Genomic DNA, 27,787 nt, shown 5'->3' with positions numbered 1-27,787 from the left:
AGAAAACCCAATAAGAAGTAAAATAGTGATGGATAATAAAATACTAGAACAAGTAAACACTTTCAGATACTTGGGATGTGATCTATCATACAAAGAAGAAAAAGACATAGACACTAAAATATCAAACTTTGTCAAAGTAAATGGCATAATAAATAATATATTTAAGCCATCCCTGGTACAAAAACACACTAGAATCAGACTATATAATGTCTTGTCAAAACCAACTCTACTATACGGAAGCGAAACATGGACCATGAAAAGGAAAGATGAAAAACGAATTCAAACAGCAGAAATGAAGTTCCTCAGAAAAACAGCTGGATATACCAAGTGGGACCACAAAACAAATGAAGAAATCTTACAATCCCTGAAAATAAAACCAATTAATTACTACATAAGACAGTATAAACAAAAATGGCTAGAACATTTAAATCGAATGGACAACAGCAGACTACCAAAAATATTATACAGATACAAAATAAGTGGAAAAAGAAGAATCAGAAGACCAAGAAAGAGATGGCATGAGACCGGAACAGGCCACATGGCCTAAATTCCATGTTAGGAAGAAGAAGAAGAAGAATTTCTTATGTTAGTCTAATATTATTTAAGATTATTACATGAATTTCTGAATTAATATCTTTAATTTAATCATGACGCTGATAAAAAAATGTTTACTCTTTTAATACTTAGTGATATGACATCACGCGGCTCGTTCCATTTGTGAATGATCAATTGTTCGTATTACACCTTGTTTTTTAAAACTATTCCTATATAGCCACTGAAGATGGTCTGTAATATTCAGACTGAAATATTTGGCAAATTAAATAATATTATTGTGTAAACGTGTATATATTTTATAATTGTTCTATACAAAGCTTATTGGTTTCTTTCAGGATACAAATCTGCTATTCATCTAATCAATCTGATATCCATTCCCATCTTCTCCAGTAGGTACACTAACTCTGCAGCACACTATTGGTTACGCTTTTTTCCTGAGACATGGTTTTCCCTATACTGGATGGTTTCATTCAGGAAGCCAATCTGCTATCCATGTAATCAACTTGTCATGCAAATCTGATCAAGGTCTTGCTACAGGAAAACTATCACTTTCTTGTTTTGTTTCTACTTGGTAATGTTCTCACACTTGATACAGTCCTCTGTGATAATGATGTCATCACCTTACCAATCCTCTGTAATATCATTACAGAGGATTCCTCCCCCCTTAATGTATCCCCTTAACTTCAACTCCTTCTCTACTTATCTTAAGGTGCTTCTTCTCTACGAATCTCTCTTCCTCTTACAATACAGACCTTCCAATATTCAGCAATATGAAGTTTCACATCTTTAAATTCCAAAGTGCAAGGCTTTACAAATATTATAATGACATTCCTTTTCATCTCAAATCTAAACTAGGCCACTAAAACTTTATTGAAACATTCTATGAAGCTTAATTACAGATAACTCTTAAACTTTGTACCAAATACCAGAGAGTTATGTATGGTGGAACAGTTTCAAGGAGGCAGAGGGTTACAAGTGGGGTCCCACAGGGCTCAGTACTGGGATCTATATTGTTTAACCTTTATATCAATGACATTGCCAGTGGATTGCAAGGGGATATTCAGTTGTTTGCAGATGATGCAAAGCTGGGAAGGATTATTAGTAATAGTGCAGATGTGGTAGCCCTGCAAGAGGATTTGAATAAACTAGATAGATGGGCAAATGAATGCGGATGTCAGTTTAATGCAGCAAAATGTAAGGTCTTGAGGTTTGGGAAACATCGATGGGACACTGCATACTCTATGGGAGGAGTTATACTGAAGAAAGTAGGGGAGACAAGAGATCTAGGGTTGATGATTGATAGAAACCTGAAATTTAGGGGACATATTGCAAAGGTGGTGACCTTTGAGAAGGACACTGACCTACAGAGATAAAAGGGTTATCATTCCGTTGTATAAGACTACGATCAGACCACACTTAAACTATTGTTCTCAGATTTGGTCCCCAGGATTTGAAGGGGATAAATTAACTGTGGAAAGGGTACAAAGGCAGATAACAAAGATGGTTTCAGGACTGTACCATGTTAGTTATGAGGATCGGCTGAGAGAATGTGGACTGCAGAGTTTGGTGGATAGAAGAAGGAGAGGTGATATGATTGAGACTTTTAAACTGTTGTGAGGTGGTTACAGGGTTGACACTGGGGAAGTTCTTTCGCTTGGTTGAACAGCGGGAAGGAGTGATGACAAGAGGCCATCCCTGGAAGTTACGAAAGGAAACTGTTTGCAAGAAGGTGAGAAGTGGTTCTTTGCATGGAGGGTGGTTGAACCATGGAATGCATTGCCTGATGGAGTGGTGAGAGCGAGAATGGTCAATGAGTTTTAAGGAGCAGTATGATAGACTTTGTGTTTGTCGGGGGGAAAGGGACCTCCCCTCGATGAGTCTTGATAGACTTTGTGTTTCTTAGGAAGGACTTCCCACGATGAGTCTTTTGACTTCATGGAAGCCTGAATAATAATAATAATAATAATAATAAAGCAACTCTGCAATGCAGTTGGAGAAACAATGGAAAATGCAACTTTTGACTAACAAAGACAAGGCCAATTATCATCATGATGAGAAAAAAACGAACAATTATAACATACGCACACATAAAGGCAATGCAATAATAAATGTAATATGCAGATCATACCCTAAAGACCTATGTGGGGCATCCTCTATGGGCATCTGTAGATGGCCTAGATTGTGAATTGGGATTTCTGAGGATTAATGTCTCCCAAATTTTGAGAAGTTTTTTGCATCTGTATTTATTTAAATTTGGTTGATTTCTGAGTTGCAAATTCCAAAAACAGTCTTTCGTTTTGAAATTTATTGTGATGGAGCATTTTTTTTTTTTTTTCCAGAAGATCCTGGAAGTGGTATCTAATACATGGTCTGCAATACCAGATTGATTGTGATTGTACATGTTTATCTATGTGGATAGTGGCTGATCTGCCTGCCTATCCAAAGTATACCAACTTGCTGGAACAGGACACTTTATATTCTTTTATAATCAGGTAACAGTCAGGTCTTTTATAATCAGATAACAAGAGCAGATAGTTAGGGAAAGATATATATATAACATAATTTCCTAGATTTAAGCAAAGGCATTTTCCAGGGAACCACACAACAAGTTAATATTTAAATTGCAATTTGTGGGTTTAGTAGGTTAGTAGATTAGTTGATTGGATTAGAAACTAGTTATAGACATCTAAGAGTTATGTACAGAGAAGCAGTATTAGGCAGAATGGTTACAAGTGGGGTCAAACAGGCTGGCTGAGCACTGGACTATTACTGTTTACTGTATGTATGGCTACATTACTCTCACCAGATTGCATTGTTTGCAGATGATGCAAAGCTGAGATGAGTTAGTAGTAGTAGTAGTACTGACACTGTGGCTCTTCAGATGATATATGAATGAGCTGGTAGGTGAGCAAATTAATGGAATAGTTTAATGCTAAGTGTATGGTTTGAAATTTGGGATCTAGAGATGGGAGGCAGCATGCCCTATTGGTGGAACTGTAATGGAGCAAGTGAAGGAGGCAAAGGATCTTGAGGTGATGGTTTATAGAAATTTGAAGTTCAGAAGACATATTGCAAAGATAGCTGAGGATGGGTTGTCTGAAGACAACCCGAGGACTGCTGTAATACAAAAAAGGATATTAACTGTAGCAAAAATGAGAGTGTAGTAATTTCATTGCATAACACTCTGATCAGACTATATTTGGATGACTGTGCCCAGATATGGTCTCAGGGTTTGAAGAGGATGAATTAACTTCAGAGAGGGTACAAAGTCAGGTAACAAAAATAATATCAGAATTGTGGAATATTGGTTATAAGGACAGACTAAGGACACATAGACTACAAAATTTCATAGATAGAAAATGTACAGTGCTATGATTGAGACATTTAAGTTACTGAGGAGTATTTACCTAATAGACAGTGAAGAGATTTTTCATATGGTAGAAAAAGGAAAAAAAGATAAGGACAAGGGGCCAGAGAGAGAAAAAGAGAGAGAGAGAGAGAGAGAGGCTTTTTTTTTTTTTTGCATGTAGAGTGATTACACAATGCATTTCCTGTGAGAGTGATGACAGTGCAGATAGTGAATGAGTTTACAAAGTGACATGATAAGTTTTGTGTTGGCTAAAGCAGAACTCAGAAATGAGTCTTCAGATCCCATGAAAACCCTGAATAATACCAATTGTTATTAACAGACCTCCACAGGAGGCTTCACTGAATCAGCAACATCTGTCATACTCATTCACACACTTCACATTTATAATACGCTTTGGTTACAAATTACACTTACTTACCACCTTATGTAAAAAATCTGCTCTTCACTCATGGAATTTTCAGTCCGCTAAAGTGCTTTCCTTTTCCTTCCAACCACTTTAAAATGCCCAACTACTTCTATATTAATCCTGTAAAGTCTGCTTCACCAATTTAACAGTCTATCATATATCCTCCTATCCACTTAACTTTGAAATTTAGATTTCCTCATATTCTTTCCACAGCCCTGATATTGCTACAGTCCTTCATCTCTGGACCTCTCCAATGTCCTCATCATAAATTTGCATGTAGCTGTTCAGGTATTGTCTGCTCAAGATCTTGTGTAGTGGAAAAACAATTTCCTTATCTCTGCTTGTCAGATCTTTCCACTGCAATAATGAACCATGTAACTGTCACAACTCTTGTGATGTTCTTTAAACTTCAGGTCTTTGCCAACCATCGTACTCAGATCCCAAATTCCACTGACCAATAGAGCATAGACCTACATAACCTTAAATTTGCTCAGTCTGAAGTGTGAACCATTGCACTTATGAGTGCAATGCTTTACACTTCAGACTGCACTCATACTTTACACTTCAGTGCACTTATGGTCTGAAACGTTCTCAGCCTAACAATGAAAAAACGAATTTATAATTTCAAAATTATTTTTATTTTTCAACATAATCTCTCTTAAGACTAATTTGTTTATTCCAGCAATGCTCCAGCATCACTGTAGCAGTTCTCAGTAAGGTCTGCAAAATACCCCTCTACAGCTGCAATGTTCACCTCTTGATTCGAAGAAAAACGCTGACCGGTGAGGAAGATTTTTAGTTTGGGGAAGAAATAGAAGTCAGAGGGAGCCAAATTTGGGGAATAGGGTGGATATTCCAACAATTCATAGTGCAGATCCCTCAAATTTTCCCATTGCCGAAACACCTTTTTGGGCAGGTGCCATGTCCTGATGAAAGATGATTTTTTCTTCTGTAAACCGGATCTTTTCTCATGAATTTTTTCGTCTAGTCTGGTTAAAAGATCGGAATAATATTCCCTGGTTATTGTTATACCCGTTCAAGATAAGTAACGAACAAAATGTCTTTAGCATCCCAAAACACCGATGCCACAACCTTTCCTGCTGATGGAATCGACTTTGTCTTCCTGGCACTGAACAACTGGCTTCTGTCCATTGTTTTGACTGCTGTTTGGATTCTGATATGTAATGGTGAATCCAAGTCTCATCCATAGTAATAAATCGACCCACAAAATCAGCTTTATTCTAGTTGAAATACTCCAAGCACTGTTCAGAGATTTTCATGCGAGTGCATTTTTGATCTGCTGTGAGAAAGCGTGGCACCCATCTTGCGCAAAGCTTTTTCATTTGCAATTCTTCATGCAAAATATATCCTACACATTCTTTTGAAATGCCTATAGTCTCAGCAATTTCACATACTTTGACTCGCCCATCATCCAATATCATATCACACACTTGATCAATGATTTCTAGTGTTGTTACACTTTTTGTATGTCCTTCATGTGGATCATCTTTGAGGCTGGTTTCAGCCATGTTTAAACTTGGCAGCCCATTTCTTAATTGTCGTAAATGAAGGAGAAGAGTGCCCATAAACTTTTATGAACTTCGAATGAATTTCTTTTGCCGTTAAACCTTCTTTTACAAAGAATTTTATAACTGCACGATACTCAATTTTATCCATTTCAATGGATACAGACAACACTTTTACTTCAGACAGTTGTTTAAAACAAACTACTTGATAGAATGACTTGCAATTTCACATGAACGCTTATGACAGATGTACCAACTTTGAAAAAAAAAATCTTGCTAATCGTGTTGCCATCTATGGTTGAGGCCGAGAACTTTTCAGACCACCCTCATATCAACATTAAGAAAGCAATTCCACTCATCCATTGGTGGTAAAAGTCTGTTTAAGTCTTCCTGAAAGGACTCAATATCAGCATTGCTCCTGTAACTTTACCCACTTTCAGCAAACTGAATACCCATGTTAATCCACATGAAATATCATTAATGAATCAGCTGAACAACTGTGACTCAAAAACAAAATTGTGACAGTCACAGGGACTTTGCCTTCCACCCACCCCCTTCCATTTTACTATCCAATATCTTTTCCATTCCAGTCATCCTTAACTTGTATATCTACTTGTTGAATACTAAGATGGTAACTTGTTAAATGCTTTGAAAAACTCCATACTTAAACTGTAATAATAATAAAAAAAAACATACCATACTGTCCATATTAGATGTTATATCAAATGCTGGCTTTCCAGAAAAAGGCTGAAGTTCTCTTCCAAGATTTTCCCAAGACTGCGCCCAGATATTGCCTAAAATAAAGTTTGTAATGTAAATAATATTAAAGATACTGTAATCACTGTGCTGAAAACATCAATACAGTAAACATATTATTAATTATTGAAAGTTTTTTCACTTGTTTATACTATAAATTAAAGATGCCAAGAAATTATGTTCTTCATTTAATCCTTTATCCAAGTGCAAGCAAACAAAGTTTGCTTGTGAAGTAACTTCACAACTGGGCTACTTGTATATAGAGACTGATTTAATATCACTTGCCTTAGTATTCCATAATGCAAGGTACATATTTTTACAGACAGATATAATGCTATGCATTATGGAAAGGGCCACTAGCCCAGTGGTGAAGTTATTATTATTATTATTATTACATGACACCTCCAGGGAGTTCAAGGACTCGTCGAGGGCACCTACTCTGCAGCTATGTCTCCATCGCTCACTCCAACAACTACAGCAAACCGCAACTGCCACCATCATCTACACGAACGGCATCTACCACCCACCACCACCATTGGTATTTTCACAGACAATTACAAACATCCATGCCCACAGTGGGATTTGAACTCGCAGCTTTTTGGCTGGAGAGCAGATACTTAAACCACTCAGCCAACCAGGCTGGCAAATGATGTTAAAGAAGAAAATATGATTTTTGATACAAAACAATAATGTAAAATTACTTTTATGTAATGTAATATTATACATTATTCTTTAATGGTGTACTTATATATGTATGTAAGTTACTTCACGCACAAACTTTGTTTGCTTACATTTGGATAAAGGATTAAACCAAGAATATAATTTATTGGCATCTTTAATTTAAAGTATAACCAAGTGAAAAAATCTTTCAAAATCTATCTGTAATCCAGAGTATTTTAGCAATATGTTGTGACACCTTTTTGCTACTTGCATATGGAAAAATGACTTCTGAATTACTTCAACTTTGGTTTCACTTCTGGGTCTGCCTCCCACTGATGAGTACTCAATAAAAGTGTTACTGTTGGAAATTATAACTCTAGGAACATTAATGGCTTTCTTGTTCATTTCCAAAATGGGCTTGACAGACCCATTACAGCATCTGAAGTTACCACAGCCTATAAAAATGCCAGACAAGAAAATCCCCAGGACCTGATGGTATAGGGATAGAACTTAACTGCGAGGCCTGGGATTTATTCTTCCCATTCTAGTTATACTATTTAATTCTTTTCTCTCATCAGGACACATACAAGTGAATTTGTAGCAAGTCATATTGTCCTCATTCCAAAACCTAATAGAGATCACACCTTAATCAGCAGCTGGAGACTTATTTCTCTATCTAATACTGACCACAGGATATTTTTCTGCATTATCAATAACAGGCTCAAAGTGGGAATGCGATACATAATTAAAAGCACACAGGTGTATGGAGTTCCAGGCTAAGCAATGGAATTTAAGCTATTTCTGCTAGGTGATCTAATCTGCTTAGTTAATCCGAAAAAGCAGTCCATCAGTACATCTTACTCAAGCATTTGACAATGTCCGGCATCTCTTTCTGTTCCACATCCTCCAGCAAATTGGTGTAGGTAAAAACCAGCTATCCATTATCAAAGGAGCCTAGGTCATTTCAACTACCACCTCCTAGTTAATGGGTTCCTGTCAGACCCGGTCAAATTTGAAAAGGAGGCAAGCAAGACTGCCCTCTTAGTCTAGTGCTGTTTGTATTGGTTCCCATGATGTAGTGGGCACTTTGAAGGATAATGATTCCATATATATCTTTTTTGGTATTTTGGAAAAATTCAGCAACATCAGTGGATTAACTACTAATGTAGACAAGACAAAATTAAAAGTTTTTGGAAAATGAGATCTTGGAGGCATTCCTTTTGGGCTAACCCTAAGAGAGAACACCTCATTACTTGGAATTCCCTTCTCCACTTACCCAATATTATCAGTTCAAGAACTTTGAAACCTTAGCAGACTGGAAAATAGGGCCACTTTCCTTTTCTTCTAAAGCCACGGTACTCAAAACTATAATCTTTCCTGCTCGGTTATAGATAATAAATATTACAGACATCACAGAAGCTGAAGAAAAGCAACTAAGCCTGTGCAATTTTTTTGGTTCAGCCAATATCAAGAAGTTAAAAAGGAATTTCTTCAACTATCAAAGAAGCATGGAGGATTTGGGCTTCCAATCTTAAAATTCAGCTATTTAAGCAATACAGCTTCAAAAATGCATAAAATATTGAAGACCAATCACACATATGCAGACCTTCTCCTGTACTATCTGGATTTTCATCTTCCCTGTTTGGAGTAAATGATTATAAAGGTCCAAACGGTGAGATTGTTCCTGAAGACTACAACATTCTGTGCTTAACTCTAAGACTGCTGCAACACTCTGGCATTGACATTCTTTCCATTAAAAAAAAAAGTAAAATTTGGTATAAAGAAATCTTTAATTTCTTTTGCCACAAACTTCCACAGTTGGATACTGACAACAACACTTTGTTTCATAACTTTTTGAAGTTCCAAGGATACCCCAACAGGAGGGATCTTGCTTGGAGAATTGCATATGGCCGCCTTCCATTCAATACCATCAAATGGAGGTACTTTAACACTGGAGATCAAACTGTCACATTTGTTATTGAAACAGACTGGAAACAGTAGAACATGCATTCTACAGCTCTTGTTCTGTGTATTTGGAACAGATTATGTAATGTGTTGGGCATTCCATTACTTACAACAGAACAGGTTATTTTTTTGCAGTACCCACCATGTGTCAGTAATGGGGAAAGAATTTTGATTTTTATAATTAAAGAATTAAAATGCAATTTATGGAAGGTTAGAAAGAAACCTGGATTTGAAAATCAGCAATATGACATCCAAATGCTTTATAATATTGTATTGTGGAAATTTTATTGTTCAGTCAGACGATTTTTGTATTTAGAAAGACGCATTCTAGGAGATATCAAATTTTTGACTGGATTAGCTAGATGGTGTAGACCACCCACATTATGCAATATTCACCAAGGAGAGATAAAATTCTGTCTATTTTTGCTATGAGAGGTTTTTTAAATGGTTCCATCCTCTTAATTCAATGTGGTATTATAATAAATTGCAGGGATGACTGGAGAGCAATCCCAGGCAGATAAGGACAACTCAAGGCAGTTAACTCAGATAAGGCTAACCACCTGGGTATCAGTCATATTTGAAATTTAATTTCAATTGGTCTTTTGGTTGTTCATCTATATGAGATTGGTGAAAAAAGGAAAACTGATAGCCTTTGGCTATATGATGATGATACGAAAGAGCTGAGGCCTTTTCTCTAACTCTCATACTATCTATCTGTCTTTTCTTTCTCCTAATACTATCAGGCTCTCTTGCACACCCTCTATCAACTACTCTAGGCCTATGATGAGCACACCTTTACTTTTTCACCTCAATAAAGGTCGAAACCAGTCTGGGTAAGGGGTTCCCCTTCCCATAATGCATAGCATTATACATGTCTATAAGGATATGTGGATTGCATTATGGGATACTAAGACAACTGATGTAAAGTCATCAGCCTGTATATACAAGATTGCCCAGTTGTGAAATGAATTCACAAACTTTGTTTGCTTACACTTGGACAAAGGATGAAACCAAGAATATAATTTCTTGGCACCTTTAATTTATGGTATAACCAAGTGGAAAAGCTTTCATCTTTAATTTATGTTATCAATTATTATTATTTACTAAGGCACCTCCATGGAGTTAAAGACTCATCATGTGAGACTCATATAGAACATTATGCAAAGAATACTTATATTGCTCCTAAAAGTTATTCACTGATACAGCACTCAAAACAGCCTGAAGCAACCCATTCATCATCCTCCAGGTAGCCTTTGTAGCTCAGTCTGTAGACAAAGTCCTTTGGTTGCAAAGGCTTGGGTTTGATTCCTCTCTGTGAAGCAAGAAACCTTTATCAGGTATTTTCCATTAAAGGTGAGTTAGCCATTCTCATACAGTGGTGTAAGGTTTTTCCTCCTGGAAACTCAGGTTTTTTCATCCTTAAAAACAGACAAACTGGCTCCATGAAACCACAGATCTACACATATTGAGCACTTCAGAGAATGATGGTAGCCTGCAATGCCCCCACCCCACAACTAACTGGGCTAAGAAGTGGGAATTGCTGACCAATACCTCCTCTTAGATCACAATGCCAATACTGGTATCTGAGATACTTCCATTATGCTAACAACGTAAACCTCCAGAAAAAAATGTAGTCCTCACACTATTGCTAACAACACTCTTACACAATTTCAAGTGATGATCCCTTGTTCTCTCACTCCCTGCCATTGTACTGGACAAAATGTTCTGTGTCACTCCTATAAAACCACTTTAAAACTTTATTATAGTAATTTACCATTTACCTGATCATCAAAACAATGACCCTTCAGTTATCAAAGACCAACTGCCTTCCCACTGTGGCTGGATAAACAGTAGATTACTCTATTTTTCTATCATAACGCCAACTTTTTCATCTATCAACTTGCTTTTTAACTCACAGACATACAAGAAATCCCCAAAGAGAGTATTTCATAATCCTGTCACAACCTTGATCACTCATCTCTGGATCCTTTCCACTACTTCCTGATCTTCTAAAGAATCCAAGCAAGTAGATCTGTACATTCTTATTCCTACTTATCAACATATTCTTAACATCCAGGTAATCTGACAAGCTCTTTTGGCTAACTTTGCAATATGCCCTCTTTCAATTTCCTGCAATCCAACTCCATCAATGTAGTACACAGCTTGCAATCTCTTTATCTCAAAGTGCTTCCACGTGAAACTGGCAGCTGTTATATTTATGTTATGTTATATTTGCATTAAGATTCTGCAATATCCCAAGCACTTCCAATTCATCTACTTCTATTTTCAAGTCAGTCAAAGTCACATCTTCCACTGCAACATCTCCACCCTGATGGTTCTCCCTTGTAATATGATTATGCAGTAAATCAAATACCATGTCTGCTTCTGTTATCTCCTTATGCAATCCTCCTAAAGGATTGCATAAGGGATGTCAGAAGGTAAAGGATCTGATAAAGGATGTCAGAAGGTGGCTGAGGAGACTAAAATATAAAAGTGTGGCAGGAAGGTAATCAGTTCGCTGTCTAATTATAATAATGATTAGTTGAGACAACAAGCAATGATGATGCTGATGAATAGAATGTTAGATGTTAGCAGATCTGTGTGAGGAGAAAGGAGGGGAGTTGGTGAATGTATGGAATGAGTTTGAGGAACCGATCGAATCATAAAAGAGTGATGGATTGCATTTAAATGATTTTGGTGTGTCAATGGTTACTGGCTGTTACTGGATGGTAGAGTAGAGTAACAAAAGCAATGAACAGGAGATCTGAGGAAGTAATACACGATGTAGTGGAGTAGGAGGGGAGGATACAAGAGACTTAAGAAGGACTTGTAAATGGAGAAGTGAGTAGAGTATGAGTGAGGAGAAAACTGAAATGTAAGACAGATAGGGAAACAGAGAGAGAGAGAGAGAGAGAGAGAGAGAGAGTCAGGGTGGACAGGAAGACACTTCATGAGAACAGTGGATGCTGACACTGTTCACAATGATACATTACTACTGAAGTGTCAGTGTGAACGTATGACAAAGGAACTGGATGGCTTGGGATACAATGGAAGCATCAGAAACCGGATGAAATTATGTTGAAGGTCATGTTAGGATTGTTATAGACCTAGAAGTGAAATATGTTTATGAATGCCAGTAGCATCAGAAATAAGGGGAACAAAACTGTTGCATTGATTGTGTACATTCATCCCAAAATTCTCAGAATAATTAAGACACATGATTGGATGAGGATGAAATCCTCATCCAATCAGAACAGAGATGAAAGGGTATAACATTTTTTGGGAAGATAGAAAGGGCAAGAAGGAAGTGAGAAGAGTGCTAATGCTGTTGATGATAGCAGAGGAAGTATGCCCCTGCAAAGGGTGGGGGGGGTATCAGCAGTGGTTTAGAAGCAGTATAGTGTGAGATAGAGGTGGACAGATGAAATATTTAGTTGGTATAGGCAAGTTAATTTAGCAAATAAGAAAAGGATAATCATTATGGGTGTGATTTTAATTGTGGTAATATAGACTGGAATGAAGATACTACATTTGAGAGGGGGGGGGGGGGGCAAAGAGAATGAATTTCTTCAGTTTTTGAGAGACAGCTACCTTAGGAAGCATGTAAGAGAGTTCATATGAGGATCATGGGTCTTGGATTTGATCATCTCATCAGAAAATGTTATTATAAATGCAGAGATAAAATCTTCCTTCAGTTGGTGAGGATAACTAGGAGGTGATCATCTAGGTGGTCACCAGATGAGGACTTCTGTTAGAATGGGCTATATGGGAATCTATAAGGCTGGTAATTGTGAAACTCAGCAGACAACTTGCAGTCATATCATGGAATGAGAAAGTGAGTGGGAAGAATAAGCAATGTGAGTACTATTCAATGGCTATTGAGCAGAAACAATGTCTGAATGTATTCCAAGAGTCAGGAGGTTAAATAAGGTAGATATGAAAGGGATGAATTAAGAGGTTAGTGTGCAATCTGGAAAAATGTATTATGACAGCAGCATAAGATGAGAAATAATAATCACCTGCATGAGAAGTATAAAGAGCAAGCCAGGATGGATACTCACAGTGCAGTAAGAGCAGCAATTAATTAATGAGGTTAAAAAAATATATATACCAAAAAGTTCTTTTAGTATGTTTCCAGTAGAAAAAAGAATAATTATGAATGGCCACCAGATGGGGAAGATAAGAAGATAGTTGTTCAGAGAGCTGCTGAAAAATAAGTTAAATTTTATATTAATCTTGTGGAGATATTTATAATTTTCAACTGAATTTTGTTATGTGATAGCCAGATTGGTATATGGTATTCTGTAAGTTTTAGATTGTATATTCATTATTCCTTTCCTTTAGTATTGCATGGTGATTAGCATTCATTTCAGACAAATTATGGAGACTACAACCATATTAGAAATAATTATTTTAATTTCCCGACATTTCGATCTTCATATTAAGGTCATCATCTGGAGTATACACATATATACGAGGGTGATCTGAAAAGTTCTTGGCCTAACAATGAAGAAACGAATTTATAATTTCAAGCTCATTTTTATTTTTCAACATACTCTCCCTTAAGACTAATACATTTATTCCAGCAATGCTCCAGAGCCATTATCCCATCCTTGTAGTGATTCTCAGTAAGATCTGCAAAATACCCCTCTACAGCTGCAATATTCACCTCTTGATTCGAAGAAAAACGCTGACCAGCGAGGAAGAGTATTAGTTTTGGGAAGAAATAGAAGTCAGAGGGAGCCAAATCTGAGAAATAGGGGGGATGTTCCAACAATTCATACTGCAGATCCCTTAATTTTCCCATTGCCGAAACACCTTTATGAGCAGGTGCAATGTCCTGATGAAAGATGATTTTTTTCTTCTACAAACCAGGTGTTTTCTAATGAATTTCTTCATCTAGTCTGGTTAAAAGATCGGAATAATATTCCCCAGTTATTATTTTATCCTTTTCAAGATAATTATTATTATTATTATTAAACAAGACCTCATGGAGTCAAAGACTCATCTAGGAGGTCCTTTTATCTCACACACATCTCATCATACCGGGTCTTAAACACATTCAAACTCCCTGCAGACACCACACTCTCAGGCAAGGCATTCCAATCATTCACAACTCTGCACGAAAAAAACCTGCCTCTCACTCCCCTACTCACACCCTCTTTATACAGTTTCCAGGTATGACCTCTGGTTCTCCCCTGATCTCCCACTATTCTCTGTAGAACTTCTCCACCATTGATCCTATAACAACCCCTTACCAACTTGTAGGTCTCTATCATATCTCCCCTCTTCCTTCTCTCCACTAGACTCTGCAAATTACATCTTTTCAATCTTTCCTCATATTCGACATTCCAGAGGTCAGAGACTACCTTAGTCAGTCGCCTTTGGACCCTTTCCAACATCTCTTCATCCTTCTGAAAACCAGGTGACCAAATCTGGGCACAATAGTCCATGTGTGGCCTAATCAAAGCCTTATACAATGGAACAAGAATCTCCCTACTTCTACACGTCAGTGTCCTCCTCATCATTCCCAGAAGTCTTTGTGTTGTCTTCACAGTTTTGGCGATGTGTCCCCTAAATTTTAGATCCTTATCCACTATCACTCCCAGATCTCTTATTTCCTCTACTTCCAACAATATATTCTCACCAAGCATAAATTCTGCATCCCATCTTTGTTTTCCAAATTTTAAAACCTTACATTTTGCAACATTGAACTCACATCCCCATTTGCTTGCCCAATCACTCAATTTATTCAAGTCTTCTTGCAAGGCCACAACATCTCCACTACTCTTTATGGTTCGTCCCAACTTTGCATCATCTGCAAACAACTGAATATCTCCATCCAAATCTTTGCCAATATCATTAATATACAAGTTAAATAGTAATGGCCCTAAAACAGATCCCTGAGGCACTCCACTAGTGACTTTCCTTTTCCTGGATATTGCACCCCCATACACAACTTGTTGATACCTATCAGATAGCCAGTCTCCAATCCAATGCACTAATCTAATATCCAACCCCATCTGCTCTAGTTTGACTGTCAACTTATCATGAGGTACTCTATCAAAAGCTTTTGCAAAATCCAAGTATATTACTGTGTATCCTTCTTCTCTGTCCAAGGAAGCAGTCACTTTATTGTAATAAGTAAGTAGATTACTAAAACACGACCTCCCTTTAGCAAATCCATGCTGTCCATCAAAGATTATACCATTGTTGTCAACCCAACTCTGGATCCTAGTTCTCACAAGCTTCTCCAACAACTTAACCACAACACCTGACACACAGATAGGCCTATAGTTTGATGCTTGAGTTCGATCACCTCCTTTATGAAGTGGCACAATCTTGCCCTCCTTCCACTCTTTAGGGACTTGACCAAGTGCAAGACTCGTATTAAAAAAATATGTCAAGGCAGGTGTCAACTCTCTGGCACATTCCTTCAGAATACGCGGTGATATATTATCAAGTCCCACAGCCTTATTTACATCTAGTTTACTCAACTCCCCAAACACCTCTTGCTCACTTACAGTCAGTCTCTCCTCCCCATCATCAACTGCTCTTAATCTCTCCATGAAGTCACATTCACAAGATTGAAAGATCTTTATGAACTGCTCATTAAGTATCTCCACCACACATTCTGCAACAGCTGTCTTTATACCATTTCCTCCAATCAATGTCATCCTTCCATAATCATTCTTTCTTTTGCTGGCTACATATCGAAAGAACTCCCTAGGATTATTTTTAGCTTCATTAGCTAACTGCTGTTCATACCTCTCTTTAGCTACTCTCACCAACCAAGTCACTCTCCTTGCCTGGTCTTTGTAGAACTCATGAAATTGGTTACTTCCACTTCTCTTATGCTGCCTCCACAATGCCCTTTTTCTCTGTATTGCATGCTTAATCTCTTTATTCATCCATCTCACACCTAACTTATTTAACCTTCTCACCCGTGGTATACATTTAGACATTGCATCCACTAAATATTTTTTGAAAATCCCCCAAGCTGCACTGATCTTGTTTCCAGCTAACTCCTCATTCCATGCTACACCTGCAAGCTGTCTCCTGAGCTCTTCATAATCACTCCCCCTTGTAGTTCCACATATACCCTTTTTTCACAGGGGTCCTTGCACTGCTGGCAACCACCCAAGTAATCACCTCATGGTCACTTTCACCAATTGGTGGATGATTTGATACCTCATTGATAATTACATCCTCCAATGAGATGACCAAATCCAAGACCCTTAATCCTCTTGTGCCCTCTGTTACATACTGTCTGAGGTAGTTATCCCTCAAAAACTCAAGAAACTCATTTTCTTTACTTCCAGTTGCTATCTCTTCATTCCAGTCTATATTGCCATAATTAAAATCACCCATAATAATCACCCTTTTCTTATTTGCTTGGCTTATTTGACTATACATTTCACTATCACCACCATCCACATTACCAGGTCTATAACAACATCCCACCAAGTATTTGATTCTATTCACCTCTATCTCACACCATACTGCCTCAAAACCACTGGCCCCATTTCCCTCTTGCATCTCTACCTTGTATGGACATAACTCTTTCTCTATCATCAATAGCACTCCCCCTCCCTTTTTACCCCTTCTATCCTCACGAAACACATCATACCTTTCCATCTCTATTCCTGTCAGGATGTCATCCTCATCTAACCATGTCTCACTTATTCCGACAATCTCTGGGTGCACAGACACAATTAGTGCAACCATTTCATCCGCCTTGTTTCTTATACTTCTAGCATTGGTATACAAACACAACAACTCATTTCTGGATCTACAGCTAGTTCCACTGATAACACTCACTCGATGTGATCTCTCCATGCTGGACTGGGGCCATTTCCCTTTCTGCTTCTTCATTTTAGAACCCTTTGCAATTCCATCTGTTTCCTTTTGATCCCTGATCATCCCATTACTTTCCTGCCTACACATTCTCTCACCTCCTCTTGGAGCATCCACCTTTCTCACGCTGTGTATCCCTGTCCACCCTGAGCCTCGCCGTTTCCCTGCTCCTCTTGCACACCCATTCTCTCATTTTCTATACTCATACCACTCACTTCCACATTCATTTCCACTCCTTCAATCTCTCCTGTCTTACTCTCCTGCTCTTCCACATCACTCCCCTCTCGATCTGATTCATTCTCTCTATTCACTTCTCTACCTTCCAGCAGCAGTCTCTCCAAGCGACTCAAAATAAATTTCCGTCGAGGCGGATTTGAACCACCGACCTATGGATTTCAGTACTGTTACACATCTACAGTCCACCGCTCTGCCAACTGAGCTATCGACGGAACAACCATAATTAATAAACAAAATGCCTTTATTTTGTTAATTTATTAATATCCCAAAACACCGATGGACCTTTCCTGCTGATGGAACTGACTTTGTCTTCTTTGGTGCTGAACAACCAGCTTCTGTCCACTGTTTTGGTTTCTGATTTATAGTGGTGAATCCAAATCTCATTCATAGTAATAAATTGATGCACAAAATCAGTTTTATTCTTGTTAAAACACAAGTACTATTCAGATATTTTCATGCAAGTGCGGTTTTGATCTGCTGTGAGCAAGAGTTGCACCCATATTTTACCCATCTTGCACAAAGCTTTTTCATTTGCAATTCTTCATACAAAATATGTCCTACACATTCTTTTGAAATGCTTATAGCCTCAGCAATTTCATGCACTTTGACTCGCCAGTCATCCAATACCATATCGTGCACTTGATAAATGATTTCTGGTGTTATTACACTTTTTGGACGTTCTTCACGTGGATCATCTCCAAGGCTGGTACGGCCACGTTTAAACTTGGCAGTCTATTTCTTCTTCTTCTTCTTCTTCTTCTTATTATTATTATTCAGGCCTCCAAGGAGTCAAAAGACTTATCGAGGGAGGTCCTTCCTAAGACATAAAGTCTGTCAAGACTCATCGAGGGGAGATCTCCCCCTGAGAAAAACAAAGTCTATCATACCACTCTTTAAACTCACTGACCGTTCTCGCTCCCACCACTCCATCAGGCAATGCATTCCACGGCTCAACCATCCTCCACACAAAGAAACCACTCCTTACCCTCTTGCTCACAGTTTCCTTTCGTAACTTCCAGGGATGGCCTCTTGTCATCACTCCTTCCTGCTGATCAACCATGTGAAAGAACTCCCCAATGTCAACCCTGTAACCACCTCTCAACAGTTTAAAAGTCTCAATCATATCACCTCTCCTGCTTCTATCCACCAAACTCTGCAGTTCACATTCTCTCAGCCGATCCTCATAAATATCTTTTACAGTCCTGAAACCATCTTTGTCATCCATCTTTGTATCCTTTCCACAGTTAATTTATCCCCTTCAAATCCTGGGGACCAAATCTGAGAACAATAGTCCAAGTGTGGTCTGATCAGAGACTTATACAACGGAATGATAACCCTCTTATCTCTGCAGGTCAGAGTCCTTCTCATAATAGCAGCAATCCTCTGTGTTACCTTCACCACCTTTGCAATATGTCCCCTAAACTTCAGGTTTCTATCAATCATCAACCCCAGATCTCTTGTCTCCCCTACTTCCTCCAGTATAACTCCTCCCACAGGGTATGCAGCATCCCATCGATGTTTCCCAAACCTCAAGACCTTACATTTTGCTGCATTAAACTGAACCCCCATTCATTTGCCCATCTATCTAGCTTATTTAAATCCTCTTGCAGGGCTACCACATCTGCACTATTACTAATAATCCTTCCCAGCTTCGCATCATCCGCAAACAACTGAATATCCCCCTGCAATCCACTGGCTATGTCATTGATATAAAGGTTAAACAATATAGGTCCTAGTACTGAGCCCTGTGGGACCCCACTTGTAACCCTCTGCCTCCTGGAAACTGCTCCACCATACACAACTCTCTGATACCTATCAGACAGCCAATCCTGAATCCAGTTGACCAATCTGACATCCAGACCCATGTGCTGCAACTTAAATATCAGCTTATCATGTGGCACCCTGTCAAATGCCTTCGCCAAGTCTAAGAAAATTGCAGTATATGCCTTTCCCTCATCTAATGTTCTTGTAACTTTATTATAAAAGGCTAGCATATTGCTAAAACAAGAGCGTCCTTTCACAAATCCATGTTGATTCGTACAGATAACATTACCCTCATCTGCCCAATGCTGTACACGGTCCCTCACTACTTTCTCCAAGATCTTAACAACTACTGATGACACACAGACTGGCCTATAATTAGACACTTCCAGTCTGTTACCACCCTTATGCAATGGCACTATCTTACCTTCCTTCCATTCCCTGGGCACCTTTGCCAAAGCCAGACTTTCATTGAAAAGCCACGTTAAAGGTACTGTCAATTCCCTAGCACATTCTCTCAAAACTCGTGGCGAAATAACATCCAGTCCCACAGCTTTACTGACATCCAGAGTACTCAGTATCTGAAACACACTCTCCTCCTGTACTTCCAGACCTCGTACCAGTCCTATCCCTCTAGCATTAAAACTGACTCCTCTAGGATGAAATACTCCAATAAAGTGTTCATTGAACAATTCCACTATGTCCTCTGCATCAATCACTCTATTCCCATTTTTATCCCACAATATCATTCTTCCACAGTCATTTCTCCTCCTACTGGCCACATAGCTAAAAAATTCCCTAGGATTTTCTTTGGATCTTAGGGCCAATCTCCTCTCATATTCCAGAATCGCTTTCCTTACAACACTAGTCACTCTTCTGGCCTGTGTCTTATATTCCTCATGCATCTCTTCACCTGTCTCCTTATATCTCTTCCATAGCCTCTTTTTCGCATGCAATTCCTGTTTAATATTGTTTGTCATCCACTTTACTCCAAATTGTGTCCTCTTCTTCACTCGTGGTATACAACTTACCATTGCTGATAACAAATATTCTTTCACAATTTCTCACGCACTGGTGATATCCCGGCCTTCCAATTCCTCCCTCCATGAAACTTCCCGAAGTTGACATCTAAGACTATTATAATCACCTGCCTTATAATTCCACATAAGTTCCCGTCTCTTTGATACTCCTGCATGTCTATTCATTTTCCAAGTCAACACCATACGGTCACTCTCTCCAACTGGTGGGAGAGACGTCAACTCAGTTATTATCAACTCTTCTGATGCTATAACCAAATCCAAAATTTTTGAACCTCTTGTTCCCTCTGTTACATGTTGCCTAAGACATTTGTCTCTCAAGAATTCTAGAAATTCCATTCCCCTATTGCTACATGCATCTTCCTCTCTCCAATTTATACTACTGAAGTTAAAATCTCCCATAACAATCATTCTTCTTGCACTTGCCAAACTTAGCTGTCTAAACATCTCCTGGTCCCCATCCTCTGTGCTCCTGGGTCTGTAGCAACCCCACTAAATATCCTGCCTTGCCTACCACTACCTCACACCATACGCTCTCAAAATCATTTGTCTCACTTCCTTCCAAATTCTCCACTCTTAGAGGACATAGGTCATCACTTATCATAAGCAGCACCCCACCACCACGCTTTCCCCTCCTATCCTGACGAAAAATGCTATACCCAGCGACTTCTATTCCTGTTGTTATATCCCCTTCTGTCAACCACGTCTCAGTGATTGCAATAATTTTTGGCCAGGCTGATGCTATCTGCACCACCAATTCCTCTCCCTTATTCCGGATACTCCTGGCATTAGTATACAGCATATAAATGCCATTGTTTCTATACCCAGCATTATCCCTTCTAGACTCCACTGGGCTCAGTGTTACCTGACATTGTCTCCCTTCTCCCAAGTATCCATTCCCACAAGAGGCCACCCCTGCTATCATCCTCCCTGGGACACACTGACTCGTTCAGAACAGCAATCTCTCCAGATGCCTACGTCCTTCCTCATTCAAATGTAAACGGTCTCTCGCATACAACTCCTCTCTTTCCTCAAATGCACTCCAAGCATCCACATATACCAGTCCTCTCTTGTCACACATTCTCGCTATTATGCCATTCAATATCACCGCTCTTCTGCTCAGCTCATCATTATCATACCTAGGCAACACGCACACTATTTTTCCTCTCTCTGTCTTCTTCCGTACAGTCTCAAGCAAAAATCTCATATCTCTTGCTGCCCAACTTACATTACCACTCAAGTCATTCGTTCCTACCATCACAATCGTCTCATCCACCCTTTCACCTCTCTTAATTGCCATAGCCACTCTTTCTATTGTTCCTCCTGGCAAACACTCCTCACGCATCCTATCTTGAACACCACAGATCATTGAGTCGCCATACATTATACCTCTTACCATTCCCTCGCTCCTATTGTTTCCATTCTCTCCTCTTCTTTCATTCCCATACCTCTCTCTTCTACTGTTTCCATTCTCTCCTCTTCTAGCACTCCCATACATCTCTCTCATTCCCTCTCTCCTACTGTTTCCATTTTTTCCACTTGTAGCACTTCCATATCCCTCTCTCATTCTGTCTCTCCTACTACTGTTTCCATCCGCTCGTCTTCTAGCATTCCCATACCTCTCTCTCATTCCATCTCTCCTACCGTTTCCATTCTCTCCTCTTCTAGCACTTCCATATCTCTCTCTCTCATTCCGTCTCTCCTACTGTTTCCATCCTCTTGTCTGCTAGCATTCCCATACCTCTCTCATTCCCTCTCTTCTACTGTTTCCATTCTCTCCTCTTCTAGCACCCCCATACCTCTCACTCATACTCCCTAAATTCTCTCTCTCTCCTACTCTGATTCGCCTTGCATTTATCTCTTCCATTCTCCTAATCTTATCTTTCATACTTCTGCTCTCATTCACAAGACATTCCACCTCCTCTTTCAACTCATCTATCTCCCTCTGCAGGTCAGTCACTCTTAATCTAAATTCACTCTCCCAAACAAAACCATCTCCTAAACTTTCACAATCACTCACACCTTCCACACTATCAACTATTGTCGTACTATCAACTATTCTTAATTGTCGAAAACAAAGGAAAAGAGTCCCCATAAACTTTTATGAACTTTGAATGAATTTCTTTTGGCATTAAACTTTCTTTTACCAAGAATTTTATAACCACACGATACTCAATTTTATCCTTTTCATGGGATACAAATGACACTTTTGCTTCAGACAGCTGTATAAAACAAACTACTTGATAGAATGACTTACAATTTCACATGAATGCTTATGACAGATGTACCAACCTAGAAAAAAAAATCGTGCCGATAGTGTTGCCATCTATGGTCGAGGAAGACTACCCTTGTATGATGCCAAAAATTGCCAGGGTTAAATTTTTTATCAATGTTTCAAAGTGTAGAGAATTTTTAATAAATCTAAATGGCATTAAGGCAGTGAGATGAAATTCAGCCAAGTTTTAAGGAAATGTACTATGGAATTGACCATTCCACTGACCTGGTTGTTTAATGATTCTTGCAATAAGGTGAGTTCCTAAGGAGTGGAAGACAGGTAAGATACTGTCAGTGTGAAAAAATGGAAGCATCAAAATGCAGACCTATTTGAATTTCTCCTGTGGTTAAGATTTTGCAAGTATTGGTAATAGCACATACTGCATATAGAATTAGGTAGTAAGAGTAATACAATAATCTACCATTTATTTGACCTTCAAAACAATGACCATTCAATTAACCCTTATATGTTATCTAACTTATGGTACAGATCATGTAATTATACTTCAATTATCCAACCCTTCAATTATCAGAATGGCAAACTGCTTTCCAGTGTGGTCAGACAAATGATAGATTACTGTATTATGAAGGACAGCATGGATCTGTTAATGGATGGGCTTGTTTTAGTAATCTGGTTGCTTTTTATAATAAATAATGAGCACAGTGCAGTTGATAAGGGAGAGGCACACTGTCGTTTTTTTGGATATTTACAAAAGATATTTGAGAGGGTACCACATAAAAAGGCTATAATTATTTTGTGCCATATGGATTTAGATATTAGGTAGGTAGATTGAATTGGATATTGGCTTTCTGATAGATATCAGGAAATTGCGCATGTGAGAAGATGAAAGTAACAAGTGGGGAGGTTCAGTATTGGGAATCTTTAGTCCCAGTACTGAATTATTGTTCAACCTTATAAGTTTCAGTAAGGAAATACCATGAGTAGACATATTACTTACTATTATAATAACGGAATTAACTCACATAAAATATTCTTTATTTGTAGAATTTTCACCTCAGTATCACAGGCATCATCAGTACAGGTACAAAGGCTAATTAAGCAATAACTGTTATATTCACACAGCACCACCTAAGTAGCTAAGGTTAATTTTCTAAATTTATTTAATAATAAAAAAAAAAATAAAATTTATATATGTGTGTGTGTATACAATTACAAGTTAGGAAAGATTTGCTGATATATAGAGTATTATCTCCCACAAGGGGGGGGGGGGAAGATGTAGACCATCGAATCGGTTCAAAGTGCTTCGAACAACGTATCTTTGACAACATTACACCCAGACTTAACCTTTGGTTCAGATATATGGATGGCATTTTTGCCATATGGAAGGGCACTTCGGAAGAATTACAACAGTTTCTCTCAAAAATAAAGCACTTCATCCAAGGATCCAGTTCACCCTAGAAGTAGAAGTAAATAAACAGTTAGCCTTTCTAGACCTCTTAATTCTGCACCAACCAGATGGCAACCTACAATTCACAGTCTATAGGAAGGAGACTCGTACAGGCCAGTACATCCATGCTGATCACATCACCATCCCAGTCAAAAGACAGGCACTATAAAAACACTGGTTCATAGAGCCCACTCCTTTTGTTCTTCAGAAGAACTATTGGAACTTCGTATCCAATGGTTATAAGGAATTCTTATAACCATTGGATATGAAGGAGGAATTAATATTTTAAAAAGAATTACAATATATTAATTCCTCCTTCATATCCAATGGTTATAAGAATTCCTTCATAAAAAGAGGCTTTAAGTAGTCATGCTCCAGTATCCTCTTAAAATAGAGAAGAACCTATGATTATACCTATCCCCTATGTGCAAGCCGTTAGCGAACGCATAGCTAAGTGTTAAAACCACTAAATATTTGTGTGGCCTTTAGAAAAAATCTCCACATTCCTCATGTCTCCAAAGGACAAGCTCCCACATCTCAGCTATCCAGGTATCTACCAGATTCCCTGCTCTTGTGGGTTATCATATTTCTGACAAACAAGAAGATCTGCTCTGATCCAGTTGGAAGAACACAAGTCATATATCAAGTACCTTGAATCTGGACAGTCTGAACTTGTAGAGCATGCCATCAATACCAGACATAGAGTTCAGTGGAAGAAGACAAAAGTCATTCACAAAAATCGGTTCCTAATGGAACAGCTTTACAAAGAAACATGGGAAACATTACTTCACTCCACTAACCTAAACAGATCCGACAGTCTATGTCTTTCCCTCCTTGTGGGAGATAGTACTCAATAAATCAGAAGTCTGTGATTATATTTTATAAAAAATAGAAAATATAATATGTTAAAAAATGCTAGTAGAGAAATTATTGGGATTTAAATCCCTCACATCTAGATCAAAATTTGGAAGTAATATACCTTCGATCATTATATAAATGAAATACCACTTCATATTTTAAAATCTCCTAACAGCTAGACTTTTTTCGTTTTTTATATTTTACAGGTGATTTACCAACAAAACAATTCACTAACCTAGTAAATGTGCAGGAATAGGACCTTCTTCACTGATGGTGTGGTTTCCATACATCTGAATAAGTTTTCTGCGAACATAAGCATGAAGATGATCATAAAACGGATGCATCTGCTCCAATAGTTTTGATAGGTCATCTAAAAATGAGTCTGATTCAAATTCTTCTATCCAAGCTGCTGCAGCATCTGGAAAACCTAAATGAAAATGAAAGTTAAACTTTTAAGTTTTATATAAGAAAAGATATTGGCAGTGCATGGAAATTCATAAGGCAGTATCTGACATGAACAATTTATAACTGCATACCAAGGGTTAAGCGAGTAAATAGAGTACAAGTGAAATGGATGAACAGTGAAATCAAGCAAGCTGTATTGGAAAAGAAAATGCTATGAAGGAGCTACACAGACAGTTGGTGGTGATTGGATTTATCCATGAAGAGTATATGGCAGTATAAAGTGCAAGCTAGGAAGGTAACGAGCATGGTAAAAAAAAAAAAATGTGCAGTATGAGAGGAGATTGGCTGGTCAGGCCAAGGGAATTTTTCCACTACGTGGCAAGCAAGAGAAAGAATAATTATTGCAGGTTGACAATGATGGATAGTCAGGGAAGTAGAATGACAGTTGCAAAGGATACAGTAGAATTATTGAATGAGCACTTTATCAGTGTATATCATGCTGTTGTAAATGATGCAGTGCAATATATAGAAGGGGGGGGGGCAAATATTAGGAGAATTATTATGATTATTATTATCCAGGCCTCCATGGAGTCAAAAGACTCATCGTGGGAAGTCCTTCCTAAGAAACACAAAGTCTATCAAGACTCATCGAGGGGAGGTCCCCCCCTAAGAAACACAAAGTCTATCACACCACTCCTTAAACTCATTGACCATTCTCACTCTCACCATTCCATCAGGCAATGCATTCCATGGTTCAACAACCCTCCATGCAAAGAAACCACTCCTCACCCTCTTGCTCACGGTTTCCTTTCATAACTTCCAGGGATGGCCTCTTGTCATCACTCCTTCCCTCTGTTCAACCAAGTGAAAGAACTCCCCAGTGTCAACCCTGTAACCACCCTTCAACAGTTTAAAAGTCTCAATCACATCACCTCTCTTTCTTCTATCCACCAAACTCTGCAGTCCACATTCCCTCAGCTGATCCTCATAACTAACATTGTACAGTCCTGAAACCATCTTTGTTATCTGCCTTTGTACCCTTTCCACAGTTAATTTATCCCCTTCAAATCCTGGGGACCAAATCTGAGAACAATAGTCTAAGTGTGGTCTGATCAGAGTCTTATACAATGGAATGATAACCCTTTTATCTCTGCAGGTCAGTGTCCTTCCCATTATTGCAGCAATACCTTCACCACCTTTGCAATATGTCCCCCAAATTTCAGGTTTCTATCAATCATCAACCCCAGATCTCTTGTCTCCCCTACATCCTCCAGTATAACTCCTCCCATAGAGTATGCAGTGTCCCATCGATGTTTCCCAAACCTCAAGACCTTACATTTTGCTGCATTAAACTGACACCCGCATTCATTTGCTCATTTATCTAGCTTATTCAAATCCTCTTGCAGGGCTACTACATCTGCACTATTACTAATAATCCTTCCCAGCTTTGCATCATCTGCAAACAACTGAATATCCCCTAGTAATCCACTGATAATGTCACTGATATAAAGGTTAAACAATATAGGTCCCAGTACTGAACCCTGTGGGGTTCAGTACTGGGACCTATATTGTTTAACCTTTAGAGAGTTACAACTGAGACCCCCACTTGTAACCCTCTGCCTCCTTGAAACTGCCCCACCATACACAACTCTCTGATACCTATCGGACAGCCAATCCTGAATCCAGTTGACCAATCTGAAATCCAGACCCATGTGCTGTAACTTAAATATCAGCTTATCATACAAGTGAAAGAATTAGAGGTGTATCATTGACTGTGGGAATGGATGACATATCACCAAGTATTCTTAAGGAATGCACACAACAGTTAGCTGTGCCCTTGATCTGGTTGTTTAATAAAAGACTTGCAGTAAGGTAATTCCTATACTGAAGGCAGCAAAATATTATCACTCTGCAAGCACGGTTCTAGGACAGAAATTTCCAATTATAGACAAATCTGTAGTTGTAGTCAAGATGTTGGAGAGATTGGTTAGGAATAGAATAATGTTTGGTTGATGAACATAGCATTCTTTATTATGGTCACCATGGATTTGTAAAGGGTAGGTCTTGTCTAAGCAATTACTTGCATTTTATAAGGTAACAACTGGTATGATGCCTATGATATACAGTGATATTCTTGGACTTTGCAAACATATTCGAAAGATTACCACATGATCAGATGGTGTACAATGCTGCACAGGATGGTAATAGATAGTATATTGGTTAGATGGATTGGAGATTGGCTCTCTCTGAATGATACAGCAAGTTGTGTATGATGCTCCATCATACACAACTGGTTACCCTCAAAAAAGGAGAGTAGCCAGTGGTATGCCCTATTCTTGGGCCCCCTCCTGTTTAACTTGTTTGTAAATGATATATCATGTGGACAGAGTAAGGACCTTCGGTTGTTTGCTGATGATAGTAGCACCACTGATATTAATTCCATTCAAGAAGATTTGAATAGACTTTTGACTTGGACAAAGGAGAAGAGTTGTAGTTTTAATATTAATAAGTGCAAGGTGGTTCAGTTTGGAGTGCAGAAATATAAGGCTGTGTACTATATTGATGGATCTGTACTGTTGCAAGTGGATAAGAGGGTATATTACAAGTGTTCCAAAGACTTGTGATATCATAGTGTCACTATGATATGAAGTACTCTATCATATAGGGATAAGGAGTGGGCTAGATCAGATCATAGTTGGACTGTTGTGCTG

The 27,787-nt window shown here is 38.5% G+C and overlaps 1 protein-coding gene and 1 non-coding gene across 2 annotated transcripts in view; both read right to left on the bottom strand.

Annotated features, from left to right (window-relative positions):
- Positions 1-27,787, bottom strand: part of LOC150110437 (angiotensin-converting enzyme-like) — a 169,854-nt gene that overhangs the window by 107,469 nt on the left and 34,598 nt on the right. The window contains exons 5-6 of the mRNA XM_090393777.1: positions 24,907-25,098; positions 6,554-6,651 (exon numbers count right to left, since the gene is read on the bottom strand). Of these exons, the coding sequence (XP_090249903.1) occupies positions 6,554-6,651; positions 24,907-25,098 (290 nt within the window). The remainder of the gene's footprint in view (positions 1-6,553; positions 6,652-24,906; positions 25,099-27,787) is intronic.
- On the bottom strand, positions 17,454-17,544 carry TRNAY-GUA (transfer RNA tyrosine (anticodon GUA)). Its single transcript is given in 2 exon segments — positions 17,454-17,489; positions 17,508-17,544. It is a non-coding gene; the product is annotated as a tRNA-Tyr (tRNA).

Source organism: Typopeltis vanoorti, chromosome 1, assembly GCF_054136105.1.
Source record: "Typopeltis vanoorti isolate ZY-2024b chromosome 1, IOZ_Tvanoo_1.0, whole genome shotgun sequence".
Taxonomy (NCBI): Eukaryota; Metazoa; Arthropoda; class Arachnida; order Uropygi; family Thelyphonidae; genus Typopeltis; species Typopeltis vanoorti.
This window is presented reverse-complemented; position numbering and strand designations above follow the sequence as displayed.